Genomic DNA, 16,870 nt, shown 5'->3' on the forward strand with positions numbered 1-16,870 from the left:
GAGCCAAGCTAGCTGTTTCCTGATGTTTCCAGTCTTTATGCTAAGCTAAGCTAACCGGCTGCTGGCTGTAGCTTCATATTTATCATACAAACATGTGTGATATCAATCTTCTCATCTAACTCTGGGGAAGAAGCCATAAAGGTTTTTTTTTACTATTTCACACCTCCAGCATTCAAACAAAATCTACACAATTGACACTTAGCATCTCCAGCCAAAGTGCACAGCTAACTTCTTTAGCTAGTGTTAATGAAAACTGTGACGCTGTCCTGGGGATTGCCTAATTGACCAGTGCAAGGTGTTATGAATGTGGCAATGTGCAAAGTGAAAATTAAATTGCCTGGTCAGTTGGGAGTAGAATTGTGGGTAAGTTGATTAGATTTCCTTGTTGCAGAGATATTAATCATACTTACTTCTACACTTTTCTAAAAGGTTGGAGAGGTGTGTGTTTTTTTTACTGACACCACAGAGAAGGGTCTTTAATGAAGTGTGTGTGTGGGCAAGTGTGTGTGAAGCATACTTTGAAGTCAATCTCTTTGTGTTGTGTCTGATGTACAATGGGTTGTTTTGAAAGGGAAGACTGCCTGATTGATGTTCTGTTATTTTCTCCCTTTGTTGTGTTCTCCTTGCTTCCCCTTTGCTCATCATCCCACCTCCCTCTCCCTCTCCCTCTTTCTCTCTCTCTCTCTCCAGCGACAAGACAGTGAAGATCTGGTCGTCAAAGGTGTGGAGGAAGAGGTGACAACCGAAGTGGTTCCTTTGTCGGCCATCTTGCTAAAACTTCAGCCATTGATCTGTGCCCTGCTGACTCCTGGCAATGAGATGTGACACTGAAAACACAGTTTCCAAGGCAATGAAGGTGTTTTTTTCTTTTTTGCCAAGGTGCAAAATGATAAAGCAGAGGCGGAATATGTACTCAAAGGCAAAAAATCTATTTGCCTTTCAGATTTTTTTACTGCCAATTTGAAAGTGCCATTTAGGTGTGATGGACAAGATAAACCATATCCTCCTGGCCATGGATACACCTGCTGAACAATGTTTCCCCTGACATGAAAACTACCACAGCCTGGTATTAAAAGAAAAAGAAAAAGTGTCCTTCTGTTCTTTCACCAAGGTTTTAGAACCGTTGTGGAACAGTGAGAGATGAATTTGCTCAAAGACGTGTGTATCATGTATCTATTGTTAGAAAGTCAAGATGGAATTTAAATCCCAGAGGGATGCTAACTAACAACTGGGACCTCTGTTCCTCCGTTCAGGATACTGAACACATCGGAGGGTCATACTATGTGTTAATCGTGGTGGATGACCAATAGACAATTGCTAATCTTGGGTTAGACATCACTGAAAAATTACACAAAACACCATCCCCTTTTACTCCGGAATCACTTTTAGTTCAAGTCGCTCTCAGTATATCACTGAAACTTTATTGCGTTCCACAAGTCATGTTCATGTTTTTTTTTTTTTTAAATGACTTGTACTAATTTATTATTTTCCCTACCTCAGTTTTTTTGGACTTTGATGTGAGGTGGGAGGGGACATTTTTTACAGGTCTCTGTATACAAACACCTGGTGCTTGACATTTTTGAAGTCTTTTATTTAATGCCTGGCTCTTCATCTATGTGTGGATGTGTCCTCTGTGACCCTCTGGCTATCAGACTGTCAAGCTGCTGACCTTGCAAACAGGAAAGCACACGTCCAGTAGCACAATCTAAGGTAGCAATGGCCCCCTGGAGGATTCTGGACTGGACTGTATCATCTGCTCTGTAAAGTGCTAACTGCAGTGAAAATAAGAAACGCCCCTGCAGACGCACAAACACAAACAGTGCACACATTTGTGAGTCAGGTACTCCATTGAGGCCAAAGTGCCAGATCATTATCTCGACCATCCCTACAGTATGTGGCCCATACCTGCCATTTATCCTCTCCTCAAATGGTAATAGGAGCCCTATCCAGTTTTCCCCCACCTGCTTTCAGCTCCACTCTGATCTTTAAGGTTAGCGGCTGTGTCAGACTGACCAGCCTTACTGAAGAGTCCGTCTCTTTCCCCCGCTACTGAACTTCTCTGGGAAGCCTTTTTAATTAGAGGTCTCGCAGCTCTACCGGCTGCTTTTTCAGGCAAGATTACTTGGGTGAAAGTAGGTCATAACTGAGAGGGATTTCTTATTAAAATCCCAATTTTCTTCCACCCACTATTTGCTGCTACATTTTAAAGGCAGGAAGAAACTTCCTGTACCCGTGCACTGATGTACAAATCTGTTTATGTGGCAGATTACGCGTGTGGGCAACACACAGACACATATGCACAAACTGTGGACTCACACAAACACAAGATTTCAGTGGATGTTTCGGTTATCCATCTTGCCTGATAGGTCTTGGCATCCCTCGCTGTGTTGATTTAGTGTTGCTTTAATGTAACAAATTCAGCACTGCAGCACTCTGACACACACACACACACACACACACACTCATATATGCACATACATACACATTCCTACAGGCAACAGTAATAACCCAAGTCTTAAAAAGTCAGTTCAATTGTGTTTTTCTTCTGAATACAGATAATAGCATTCTCATCACTCTCAGTTTTTGAACTTGGCTTTTTTGTGTCAGTCAAAAAAAGGATAAAACCCCAATTCATGCCTGTCATTATCACAATATCACTGTTGAGATTTGTTTTTCAGCTCTGAAATGTCACTGCCTTTGTTTAAAAAAGAATAATTTGGTGATTTAGTGCACTTTTCCTTATAAAAGACCCAGAAACATGTAGTTTAAATAATGAAGCTTGGATCATAAAACAGCAGTCATTGGTGCTGAAGTTAGTTAGTACTTTCAATATACTTTCTGCAAATTCTCGTATAAGAAGGAGTATGTACCGCCAACATGAGTTCAAAACTTTCTAAAAGCAATGATATGGGTTTTGGTTTAATGTTGGGGGGGTGGTGAATGCAAATGTGTAGATGGGGGTGATGTGTTGAAGCGTTCTTGGTTTTAATATTTGTAATGCTTAGAAACTCAGGTAAAGGTTGAAGGATATTGTTAGTAATACGTTTAGTCATTACTTGACCCTGTGAATTTAGGTAGCTCTTTGAATTGACCAAATGCCTTGTTTGAGAGATTTTTATTTTATTTTAAGAAAAAAGGTACTATCCGTGTACCACCCCTTTTTGTAAAAGGCTCATTTCCATGTTTTGCTTTTGCATTTGATACCCTTTACTTATTATCTATGTACTGTGCTTCTCTGTACAAAACGTACACATCTTAAATGGCATCTTCCCAATCTGGCCAAAGCTGAAAGTCTTGCAACTCTGAGAAGTTATGCACTGATTTTTGACCATAATTACTTGTTTAAAAATGTATAAAATATGGTAATTGTATAGTAGTTTGTGTATAAAACTGGCGTGAGCGGTACAGAATGTGGTCAGTAGGGAAGTTAACCTCCATAGCATAATGGGTTATATACTTTGATCTTAAGTCAGACTCCACTGGGCCCTTCACTGTACACTATGTATTTATCTGTGCTAATTAGCCAAACTGACCCTGCTCACCAGCTCTGTGGTGTGTTTTATGTGATAACAGTTCTAAAACAGCCTTTATCTCCATTTTCTTCTCCAGACTCCTACTTATTGCTAGAGAAGATGTTGTAGTACTGTAGCTTTATGCACTCTCTGAGGTGCCCTGTGCTTGTACATTTGCTGAAGAATCCATGATGTTAGTTGTGCTCATCGGTTGATTGGACATATATCAAAATAGCAATTCAGTAGGAAATTCAGTCTTCCTTTTATCTTATTGTTAAATACTTGAGTGGATTTGCTATCAAAATCATAGAAGGATTTGACCATTTGTTTGGATTCTGGAGCATTGACAGTCAAAAATATGTAACACAAATGTTGTTGAGTGTGCTTCGCAAAAGATGCTTGCGTGGAAGATTTGTTATAGCCACGCAGAAGGCCTAAATTATTATCTGGCCTTGGATCAGCCCCGCCCAAAGTTGCCCAGAGTTCTGAGTCTTGTATTCTGCCGATGTCAGCACCACTTCATTACTTGATGTGTAAATAAGTGTGTCATACATAGTCGAGGTTAGCTGACTTCTTTCTCATCAGCTGGCCTCAGAATAATCTCTGTAAATTAGGATTTACATGCACTTTGGATAATGAACACTGCTGTGAATACTCTGAACTGTTTTCCAGATATGTATTAAGCCTAATTTTAGACTTAGTTTACAAAGACCCAGAGTCCCAAACAAGGCTTAAAGCATTGAAACTGAACTGAAAAGAACACATCTGTTTAGGTCTACATAAGGTTTAGAAGTTAATGATATTAATGTTTGTGCTGATACAGTATGTAAGATAACAGTCAAAACATAGAAAGACGGTTCCCAGTATGTCCCTGTCTTTAAAGCCCCCCTTTTTTATAGTGATTGTTATCTGAGAATGCGAATTTTCACTTTGGCAGAGCAGCATGCACACCACTCAGGAGAGTCCATCTCCAGCCATATTGCCCTAACTGTCTGCTGGCATTCAGGCATTTTTCTTAATATTACTGACCACAAACATGTCATATTACTCTATGAAGGATATAATCAGAGACACAGGATGAAAGCTTTAACCTTAATCTATTTCTCCTGCAACAATCCACTGGGGGAAATCACACCTGCTATTATCACACTAATAGTAACATGTAGTGAGTACTGTTTGATAAATACCCCTCTCCAATTCCAAATTGGTACACCAGCTGGTGGCAATGTTCTGTAGCCAAATGTGAAAACAGTGAATCGCTATTGTAGGTCCCCACAGCCCATATTAGAATCTGGTTTAAATTATAAAGCTGTTTGACCAAAGCTAAAAATCACTTGCTGATACCTTGCTCGCTCTTAGCTACTACCTGTGTAATTGAATATTTCGGATTTCGGTGCACCGCAGTGACAGTACAAAAAAAAACATTGACCATTTGCAAAGCCCCGCCTAGTTACTGTTGCTATTCCTGTCAAGCTTTCTCTTTTTGCACAGAACTTATGCAGTTTACAATTACAAGTTGTAATTAGCAATTCAGTTTTGAAACAGTGAGTCCTCCATTTCACACAGAACTTAGATTTATGCTTTAATGTTTGTACATTCAAACGGTACGCCTTACTTTTACCAAAGAAAAGGATTGAGTTAGCCACACATTTTATTTATTCTGTACACCTTTACATGTGTTTTTGGATTTGGAAAAGCTTAATTCTCATCCTACTAACATATTTAATATACAATGGCTACTGACCCAAAAAATAAGCCATTGTCAGAAACAACCACTATAGCAAAATGTTAACTTATGAACTCAATACATATTTCAATCTATTAAAATTGCATTGGTGGAATTGGGTTATTTTGACTGGGATCCCCCAGGACTCCAGTACATATTTTAAAAAAGTACAAATTAAAACAAACAGAAAACAACAATATGAAGTCAGTAGTAACACACTGATTGACCTGTGAGACATAACAAGTATGCAAGTATAGGTAGGATGAAGGTTAAAACAAACAAACCAAACCCTTTTATAGCTATGATAGTTATGATAGTGTGTGACAACCAGTGTTCAGGGCAGGGTTTAGCGAATGGTCATGTGGCTGAAAGCAAAACATAAACCGCACCAATTTTCCCAGGCAAATAAAAAAATAAAAATGAATCAGTATATAGTGGCTGTTACCTGTCTGTCTTGTATAGAACAGATTGGAGAGTCAAGCTGTCAGTGAGTGAATTGTGTGATACCACCTTTAGCATTTCCAGCCCAGTCCAGCCCAAACACCTTAGGCCTACTAGGAAATTAAATCAAAGCAGTCAGTGTCTCAGCTTCAGCCTTGTGCCTCAGACAACAGGCCTTACTGCCTTAAAGAAACAGAATGTGTATGTGGGACATTAACAATCATTATTTTGAGGATTGTAGATTGTCCTACAGATTGTTTGAGAATTCTGTTCTAAGTCAGACGACGTCTCTGCTCACTTTATCAGCACGGCTGAAGAGACTATCAACTTTGCCTCAGGCTGCTGAGGGGATGGGATTGCATTTAGACACAGTCAAGAGGGCTGCTGATCAAGAGGGCACTTTACTGCTTTGCGGTGAATATCGCACACCAACACACGGCTTCTCTGTAGCTGCTCAACTACTTTTCCTCCAGGTGTGTGTTGTCACATTGAGCTCACATATGCTAATACAGTATGTGGCGGTGTCTGTGAAATATTTACTCATGGGACATAAATGCAGGGTCAAAGGTCATTTGTGCCTTTTATTGCACAGACTACTCCCTCTCTTAAATGAGTGTAAATGTGTGTACAGCTTTTTTTATATGACAATGTGCATGTGACCAAGCCATGTAAAATATCTGACTGTAAATAATGTAAGTAAATATTTAATGAAGGATCCAATGTTCCCTCAAGAAAATAAATGTTAAAAACAACTGTCCTTTGTTTCTTCTGGAGTGATGAATCCTAATAACATCTTATTGTATATTGATTTCTTTCATTTGTGGTTTGGACCATAAAGAATTGTTTTCATGAGATTAAATTTCTTCTGTGATTATCTTACATAAATTTGTTCTTTAACCAGATTGTTCAGGATTTTTATAGTATTTACCCATCTGTCTGCAGATTACAACACGCCTGATATTAAGACCAAAGCAGCTGAGAAATCAGATGATCCTTTACAGATGGATGAAGAGTTTATTAATCATTTGGGATAAAAAGGCAAAAAACAGGTTGTAGGGGGATGAGGTGTAGACACGAGGAAATGTTTTTCATCCAGATGCACTCCTTTCTACTTCAGGGTTAGAGATACAGACTCAAAACTCATACATCTTCATTTCCTTTCCAAACTGATCATTAAGTTCTGTCGGTCTGCGCTTGTCCCAGCAGCGACGGGAGACACAAGCACTGTGATGCACGACGTTCATTAACGCCTCAGAGGAGGCAAGAACCATTTGAAGATGCCAGTCACAAACAAATAAACATCCATACACAAACCCTGTCACGTCCAAGCTGTATGTGGTCCATCTGCTCTCTCCATGTAATAAACTCCTGAAATTTCATTTGAATGTCTTCGTCTGTTTCATTACGCTACAGTGCTCCAGTAAGTCTGTTCTTACTTGCTGATCCATCAATCTCTGTCCTACTCTATCAATCACCCTGTAAGTATAAAAATCTATTTGAAATTCAGTCAAATACCTGAGAAAATAGTAAATGTCACATATTAATTATGCCTACTCGTGAGCAGACTAAAATTAACTGAACTTCAGTATCACCAGTAAAAATACTGTAATATTATCGGGATGGCAAAGTCAGTTGGTCGGTCCACTGCTTTGCACAGTCAGAAATATCTCAACAAATAATGAATGGTTTGTCATGAAATTTCATACAGACATTCATCAGAGCAGTGGTTCCCAACCTGGGAACCCCCACTAGGGGTCACCAAAGCTTCAAGGGGGGTCGCAAGGCCTTCTTGATTTAATGGGGTGTAAGAAAACTAAATACATACAGTAGGCCTATATCTCAGCAATCTGTTCATTTCTGTGAAGAAAATTAAATGAAATTGTTACTATTATTTTTTTATATATGTTTTTATTATTTTAGATCTAAACTTGAAGACCTGAACAAACTATATTTAGAGTCTCTCTGCTGAACAGCCTCATCTTTGTTTTTTTTTAAAAGAAGCCTATTAAGTATGTATGATTGTTAAAAAATACATAATAAAGACAAAGGATTTTGTAAAAGGTCCCTAAAAATATCAGAAAACTCAACTCTGATGCAATATTCACAGCAAATAATTCAAATTCATCCAAATTGCTTGTTTTACACAAACTTCCTGCAGTTATTGCGTTCACTATTTGGGTTGATTGTACTGTTTATCAGTTGTTCTGTTATTGTTATGCATTAAGTGTAATTTGAAATATTGATAAAATATGTGTCAGGCATCAGTTTTCTCAATGATAGAAAAGGGTTCCTTAAGGAAAAAGGTTGTGAATCACTGCATTAGAGGATGAATTATAGCTAGTAATCAGGTCAAAAGTGTCATTTGTCCAATATCTCTACTGATTTACCTTGTGTTTAATGCTAATTAGCAAATATTATCATAAACAATTAACTAAGGTGGTGAACATTTTGCTTAAAGCATCACTATGTCTAAACAGAGCCTCACAGAATTGCTAGCATGTCTGCAGAGTCTGATGTTCCCCTCAACTGTATGGAGCGCTTCAGCACCAAACCTCTGATAAATTAACTGTATATTAGCTACCCAGCACCAGACAAAGTTACTGACTATCTGGTGAACCAACTGGGGGTCATTCCTGTGTTCCCAGGGTTATATGTTGCCCATTTCTAGGGTTAGGGTTAGGGAATTTAGGACCCTGGGAACATAGGACCCTGGGAATAGAGATACACTCCCACTCAGTGGAGCATTTAGCTGCTAAAGAACCAGATATTTCCCTCAGAAGTTAGTAGAGAGCAAAACAATATTGGGCTTGCATTTATCATGTGCACACAAACACAATTGCAAATAAATGACAATGTTGCTCCATATCTGCCTAATGTGTAAATAAACCACTGTTTCCTGACATTTTAACATGTCCACTTTACAAGGAGATAATATATCAGTAACCTATTCATGTTGTGTTTACAGGTTGTGTCCTGCTGCTACCAGCTGGGCAAAAAAATAAAAACTTATTTTCACGTCAGTCCAACATCTGTTTAATCAAACTTGATTAATTAAATTATACACTAAAACATATCTGCATAAATGTTTTTGTTGATTGGTAAATACAGCTCTTGTCCATGATAATGGGAGTGAGATCAGATGTTGAAAAGGAACTGAAGAAAACAAAGAAATCGAAATAGACTGATAATTAGCAGCATCATGGAAACAAACTTGAATGTGGAGAAATACTGAGATGGATAGATGAACAACAAGTGGAAGTAATTCAGCTAAGAGGACTGGCTGGGGAATGAGAAGAATTCTGGTAAAAAGGCAATACGTGAGCAGTGGTTCAGGCTATTTATGCTATTTTTAAATAATGGAGGATGCAGAAGGTAGTACTGACATGACAATAAGCAAGGTACACTGCGAACACTGCACACATACATCTTGCACAGGAGATACGACATTTATGGCAAATGCTTGACGCAATAGGTTATCACCTTATAAATTCACACTTGTAAGAAGAGAAATAAGGTAAATAAGGATACTGTGAAAGACACACAACACATTCAGAAACTGGAAATTTTAAAGATTTTAATGCTGAAAGAAGTCATAAACATCTTCAAAAAAACATCCCCACTGTTTCTCAGATACATACAGCGAGCATCTGCACGGCTACTGAACAAAGCCTCGGACTATCAACTAAATTGCACGGTCTAATCCCATTATACACTCTCTCTTTGAGTCCGGTTTTACACAGCACACACACAGCACTCTCCACATTACCAGATTTAGCCACATCAGAGGGACACACAGTCATTCATAAACATGGGTGGATAATTAAAAAACACAATGCAGTTTTTTTGTTTTGTAGAGTAATAATATGTTTTTGTGGGGGAGATTTGCAGGCAGTGTTCATGAATGTGTTTAATGCGTTTAATGCTTTATTCATTAAAAGATCGGTCACATCCATTTTGGGGTTAGGTATCCATTGAGTTATAATTATGTTTAGTAGAAATTACACAGCATAGATGACTATAAAGTCAGCCATGTCAAGGATGAGAGATTGCCACTAAATCCTACTCACTGGTCCATTAAAGGAATAATTTCACATTTTGGGAAATATACTTTTATTCCCTTTCTTTCCCAGAATCAAACAAGAAGATTGATACCACTCTCATATTTGTCCAGTGAATATGTAGCTAGCTTAGCATAAAGGGGGGAAACAGCTAGCCTGACAGTCCATAGCTGCACGTTATACCTCTCTTCCTGAATACTTGTCATTGCCATAAGGGGGCCTTCTTCAGGAAGTGACCCACCAAGAAATAATCTGACACATAATGTTCTGCAAAATCAGAACATGTTTTTACACTTTTGTACAGGTTAAACTAATGAACATGTTAATTAGCTTTAGAGGTGCTGTAGGTGTTGCCTTTGGACAGAGCTAGGCTAGCTGTTACCTTTATTTTAACCATAGAGTGGTTTCAATCTTCTTATCTAACTTTCAGCTGAAATAATTTAGTTTTATTTTCCATCTTGGAAAGGTTCTGTTGAATTTTGGTCTAGAGATTTTTTTTTAGTTTTTTAGTTGATATCGTTTTTCTGTATTTGGTGCTCCTCTGTTTGTCAGTTCCGCCATTGTGGTTATTATGTGTTATGGAAACTACAGACTGATCCATCCATTTTGTCGAAAATAAACCCTATTGCTGCATCATGAATTGTAAAATGAGTCACTTCCTCTGCAGAGAAGGACTGAATGTCCATGGATAATGTATTTTCTCACAGATGTTTACAATTGCAGATGAGAAACACTTTTGTGTAAGCAGGTTTAATAACTACTGTGTGGTTGAGCAAGGCTGCAGATTACCAGATTCCTTTATTCATATAGGAAAAGATTTTCACTTTCAATGCATATTCGTTACATAAAAAAATGTTCTCTTTTGCAACCTGTTTGGATCCACTGTCTCTTCATCTCCACCCAGTGTACGTTCCGGGTTCTCAGTTTGTCTTTTTCTTTGAGTCTTTTCCCTTTGTAGGCTGTTTTGTCTCCCTCCAAGGCAGGAAGTTGTAGGAGACCAGAGCTGTGATGAGGTATGTAGCCATGCCAGTGTATCCTCCCAGTACCAGACATAATGGCTGTGCCAACACAAACAGACAGAACACGTTCATCGATGCCCGGTCGTCCAGCTCCACCCGGTCATTCTGTGTTGCGTTCATCACTCCGAAAAAATATATCAGTGCCACGGCCGGGTAGAAAGCCAACTCCACCATGATGCTAGAAACACTAGAAAGCCAAACATGTGCACATGTGTTGGAAAGTAGTTTGTAAGATCCACTGAAGTATTGAATGTATTTTCAGAGATACACTCACCCGGATGAGATTTACACTCACTCCGAGACAGAAATCCCTCTGAAGTGTGAAGGTTGATCTAACAGGAAAACAGACTTGGACCTTTGATCCGTCATTACAACAGTTTTGTCAAACATTATACATCTCCTGAACTCCTTATCAGGACCCTTGACAGTTATTACCGTTTAACACAATCTGATGTTTTGTTTTCAACAAAGTACCCTTAAAAAAAAACTAAATCTATCATAACCAATTATACTGTATCATATAAAAGCAACTTTCTTGTCACATTAAAGATAGGAGATAGCGGGATAAAAGGTTACAGCCTTACATTGACCGATATAGTATATTCAGTGATACTATATGTCCATGAATACCTGTATTATGAGTTACAAAAACGTATAAAAAATGGAATAAAAATCAAACTGTAGTATATTTAAAGCCCCTTCCCACATGAATTACTGAAGAACTCAACTTGAAAAGCTTCTTTATTTATTTTTTTCGCTGGGGGTAGTGTTCAATAACAGATGCTTTTTTGATATCATGTATCATGTCTAGAGAACCAAGTTTAAGTTGTTGATTTGAGTATTTCTACGGCACTAACCCTACTAAACATAACAAACAACAATACTCTGTAATGCTCTCATAAATATACACCCAAGGGAAATACGCTTTCTTGCAGAGAGTTAGATGAGAAGATCGATAACGCTTTCATGTCTGTACACCAAATGTGAAGCTTGTTCCAAGAGACTGTAAACAGAGGGAAACAGTTAGCAAGGCTCTGCTTAAAAAAAATTGCCTACCAGCACCTCCAAAACTCACTAATTAGCACATTATGTACTGGAACTATTTCTTGGTTGAGCCAAAAAAAAGGCTCTGGGCCTGGCCAAGAAATAGTTTCAGCATATAACTCTACTTTCTAGTGGGTGATTACAATGTTTGGATTGTATCCATATGATTGAATGCACATATTGTAAGTCACTTTAGATAAAAGTATCAGCTAAATACATTTTATATAATGCAAATATGCTGGTAGGTGTATTTTCTTAACTTTGGACAGAGTGAGACTAGCTGCTTCCTGTCTCCATGCTAAGCTAAGCTCCATGCATGGGGTAAGAGGCAGGGTGGACAGGTTGCTGGTCTATCTTCAGTAGTAAATTACAAATATAATATAATTGATTGTTGTTTTTGGAGACATAAAGCCATACAGGATGTTAAATAAAAAAAATGATGTACAAATGTTATTTATTAACAGTACCGACTCAGTTTAATTTATTTTAAGGTTTGAGACCACAGTCTCAAGGCGGCTTTAAGAGGCAAAAATAATTAAATGGAGGGCAATGTGTAACTGTGCCATCATCCAGAGTGGTGGCATTAAGCAGTCAGTGAGCAAAGTGCTCTCTCTTGATTTCTTCAAAAGTCCCTAGTGGAAACTTTGCCTGTGGGGAGTTCTTTGCTACTCAGTCTGGTATTTTTCACTTTATTTTCAGCATTTAAACTTAACCACAATTTACACTTAACTACTCAACACAGAAGAGCAGTGAACCTCCCCACAGTAGAGAAAGTACTGTACCATTAAAACTTCTGTATAGCCACTCATCTTATTAAGGGCAGCAGCAAGTGTTAAATCAAGAAGTTCATAATTAGTTTGTGTGCTTGTGTATCTACTATGGACCTGTGTGGTTATTTTTTATTATTATTGTTTTGCAGCTCTAATCCATCATCCAGTTCTCTGAATCCCCTCTGCTGTTGCAGCCTGGGGGAGTGCCAGGCTGTTAGCCAGTCAATCAGCCACCTAGGCTGCTGTAGCCTTCTATAAATACTGCATGTATGCAAGTGTGTGTGTCTGTCTATGGGTCCTTCTGTCTGTTTGTTTGTAAATCTCAGAGCAATCATTCATAAAGGGTTTCTCTGTGGTGTTTGCCACCTCAGGTGGGGTTTGATTCCTGGATTAAACCACTGGGCCAACAAGCAGGATTACACTGTGGGAGGGAACATGTGGCACTTTTGAACTGGGGTTTATCAAACCCCCTGCATCTCTACATAAATCAGAGTTCACTGGTGTTCACTTAAGCTGCACCAAATGGGCATTGCTGTAATAATAAGAAGCTCTTTAAGTGTTTCCACAATAGAAAATTTGTGCCCAGTGCAATGGCAGCTTTCTGCACATCATCTAGTTTTTCTGTACAATGATTTGTATTCCAAACATCTGTATTTAATAAGTGAGGCTGTAGATTTACTGTTTTAGTTTAGGTATTGTGTGCATCAGCATGAGGAATTTATAATCTTAAAACAGGTATTTTATGGTGTATTCTCTATTCTTCAACCTGCCGTGTTTAGAAGGTGAGTATTTCATAGAAAGACCTCTAAAAACACCAGTCAGAGCCTTTTTATTACGTTATTATAAATAACATTATTATTATTTAGACTGCAGTGCATTATTATTTGGTATGAGGTAACTTTTGTGGAGAAATTAATATTTTCTTCCACTATGATATCTTTCTCTAGGTTCATTAATGACTATATATACTCTTGCTCTTTGATTGTGAGGTAGTGAAGTCCGTGTATTTTTGGTGCTCTGGCAATACCTCAGAATGAAATCATGCCATTTTCATTTGGCCAGTTACATAAGACATAAGAACAATTCTGCACCAAAATTTTCCCCAAAAATGGAAACTGATTGTTTTATGGGACATTTTTCTTCAGGAAATTACATACAACACAATTTACACAGCAGAAGGCATAAACTGCACTAACCATCGACCGCTGATTCTTTTCATTGCCTCCATCAGCAACAACAATATTAGCTTTGACAAAGACATAGTTAGTTGATGTCAGATTTAAAAAAGAAGGCTGCATTTTTAAAGTGTGCGTCACAGATTCCCTGGTTAACGAGCATTTGCTGACCACTTCCTGTGTTTAGGAATAAGCCTGAAGTTGGACATCCAAAATGTATTAATTAGTGGATTTTGATATGTTTTGTCTTTATTTTTATTTTTATGACAAATGAGAAATGAGATTAGAGTAGTAAATAAATGCCTTTATTTTTCAGGTTGTGAGTGGGGAGAAAAAAAGCATTTTGTTGTAAGGAGCTCTACTTGTTTGACAAGGCATTTGTCTGTTTTTGCATAATTGCTTCCAGAAAGGCGATATTTTTGGACAGCATGACGCAAGTAAGCATAAACACAGTAATTAGTGCTTAGGAAACTGCAGGAAGCCAAGAGAATAGGACAGAGAAGGAGGAAAAGGGACATTTGAATCCACCACGGTGTTATTAATGTGACCAGCAGTACAAAGCATTGACCACCTCCTGGTCTATCGCAATTAGATGGCAATAGCATTTAAAGAAGATATCCAGTATTTTGTAAATCTTTGCTTTTGATCTGCTGCACAAGCCAACACCTTCATATATTCAGAAATAGACATGATATTTGTTTCTTAGGAACAGGCAGCAGCATAGTGTAATTAATACACTCTTAAAAATAAAAAAATAATAACCTTTCCAATGGTTCTGTTATTTCTTCTCAGCATTAGTAATACAGAAAATTATAATATTTTACAGTATTAATATTTGGTGGCAGTTTTGAAAAACTCTGTGCTTAATCGAAACCAGCCTTTATTGCAGTCACATACCAAATGTTCCAGTGTTAATGGGTGTTTTTTTATTATTATTTTGAAATGGCAGTTATTGATTAGAGAGATCTTTGTTAGAGAAATGATCTGATTGTGAGAGGAGTACTCCAAACCACCATATAAATCATGAGCTAATATTAATTTAATTTGATGCATTTTTTTTTTTGCATTTGTGATGCCGCAGGTTTGGCAAAATAGCTGTTGAGGAAGTCTTCCTCCTCCCCTTCCTCCTTTTTTTCCCTTTTTCTTTTTTCTTTGTCCTCTGGCCCTGCTCCTGCCAACCCACTCCTTGGAACATCTGCAATAATGTGCTCACCCACACTAAACAGCAAGCCCTTAAAATACATGAATCATCCTGGAGAGAAAGGGGTGTGTATGTAGATGTGTGTGCCTCTTTATCTCTATTTACGGGCCGTTCAGTAACATATGAGAAACTAATTTGGTTTTTTTATGGCCACATTGGTGCATATGTTTGAGAGAATCATTGTGTGTGTGTGTGTTTGTGTGTTCCTGATCCTAAAGCTTGAGGGCTGTGTGGGCAGAAGCGTCCTGTGCCGGTATAAATTGATTTCCAGAATCCAGACGCTAGGTGCTCTATGAGAGCTGTGTGCTTCTGCACCCATTTATGAAAGGTGGTAAAATGGTTTATAGCTGTGTGTGTCTCTGTGTGTGTGATGTGCGTGTGAGAACGAGCAAGAAAGAAAGAGAGAGACCGAGAGACGGACGGAAAAGGTACAATGATACCAGAAATGTAATGTCTGTTTCCATATCGACCAAAAAGTGACAACTGTAGTTTGCCAAGTTGGTCAAGAGTGATTTGTTTCTTGATGGACCCAGCAATCTGTGGGAAACAGACGGTTATTTGTTTATTCATCACTACTAGTGTTCACGTGCATTTCATATATGTGTGTAAGTCCTTTGTTTATGCATAAAAAAGACAAAGAGAGATGTGGAGTGTCAGAGGGAGTGAGATAAACAGTGAGGCGGTGGAGAGAACACACACACACATACAGTCTACATTTAGGAACAGTGGTTATCCAAAAAATGACAAACCCATCACTTTCTTGGCAGGCAGTTCCACCAGTTTAGCATATTCATTACAATGTGGTTTACATAAAGCAGGTCTCGCTACATACAACAGGCTAATGATGGATGGCGGCCATTAAATCTCTATGTAATTCCCTTCTTGTAATTAATATTGATTTTTAAATCAGCCAGCATGAACAAATTTTAATTGGTAACTTAATTTCTTAAAATGTCATGGCTCCCCCACCACAGAAAACTACCACCCAATGAGGACTTTATCTCCAAGTCCAAATTCCTTTGGACTGAACATCTTCGGTTGAGTTGTTACTCAGTGAGTACTGAAGGCTGAAGAAATTTCGGAAGACTTGTCTGCTGTTTTCCACTATTTTGGAGCTGATGGAGTTGGGAGCTGTCCATTGCTGTGGTGCTGAAATCTTTTTTTTTTTTTTTACCCCAAAGTCTCTCTACTGTAGCCCTTCCTAACTTTTTAGGCTTGTGACGCATTGAAACAAACCTTGTCATATTCATCAAGTGACTGCTTCTTCTCAGACAGATTTATATGAATATTTTTTAGGAGAATGTCGAGGTAAAACGATTCTATAACGCACATTAAAAGATTCAAAGAAAAACATTTAAAGAAAAACATACTTCCTACCATGTTAACCATCTCCATACCCTTTAAATGTATCCTGCGGCCCATTAGAGGGTCCCGACCACCAGGTTTGGAACCGCAGCTGAGCAACATGTCTCACAACTTATGTCTTTATTTAATGATTCCACGCTACCAAACCTCAGATAAAGTGTTAAATATAAAGTGACATCAGTGCGTGATTAAATAACAGTGCCAGCCACTCGCACACTCTCTCAGTGAACAGCACTGATGCAGTTTGCAGGGTGACAGCAGCAGCAGCACCGGGGCATGGGCAGCAAGCACTTGAGTGTAATTCCGTGTGGGAGGAGGATGGGTGTGTTTGAGAGTATCTAGCCTTTTTTTCTCCTCACACGCTCTGCTGTGCGCACAGACTGAAGACAAGCGCAGAGAGGAGTCCAGCTCTCCATGTGATGTGCAGCCGGTCGGTGAGAGCGCAACAGTAATCTCAGATACCGTCCTAGCATTTTCTATTTTATTTTATTTTTTTATTTTTTAATTGACGCTGCATGGACAGTTAACCAAGTGCGCCTCTGCTTTTTTTTTTTTTTTT

General features: G+C 38.4%; 2 protein-coding genes across 4 annotated transcripts in view; both read left to right on the top strand.

Moving 5' to 3' along the window:
• The window catches only part of kif21b (kinesin family member 21B), a 65,551-nt gene extending 58,818 nt beyond the window's left edge, over positions 1-6,733 (top strand). For all 3 annotated transcript variants that reach the window (XM_035662337.1, XM_035662339.1, XM_035662338.1), the window contains one exon: positions 691-6,733. Coding sequence is in view for 1 of the 3 variants with exons in the window: in XM_035662339.1 (XP_035518232.1) it covers positions 691-739 (49 nt within the window). In the remaining 2 variants the exon portion in view is untranslated. The remainder of the gene's footprint in view (positions 1-690) is intronic.
• A 3,120-nt stretch (positions 6,734-9,853) lies between these two features.
• The window catches only part of cpne5b (copine Vb), a 122,568-nt gene continuing 115,551 nt past the window's right edge, over positions 9,854-16,870 (top strand). The window contains exon 1 of the mRNA XM_035661138.1: positions 9,854-10,475. Coding sequence (XP_035517031.1) covers positions 10,416-10,475 — 60 coding nt within the window. The 5' untranslated portion in view covers positions 9,854-10,415. The remainder of the gene's footprint in view (positions 10,476-16,870) is intronic.

Source organism: Morone saxatilis, unplaced genomic scaffold (genome assembly GCF_004916995.1).
Source record: "Morone saxatilis isolate NCDOM2014 unplaced genomic scaffold, NCSU_SB_2.0 Contig18, whole genome shotgun sequence".
Taxonomy (NCBI): Eukaryota; Metazoa; Chordata; class Actinopteri; family Moronidae; genus Morone; species Morone saxatilis.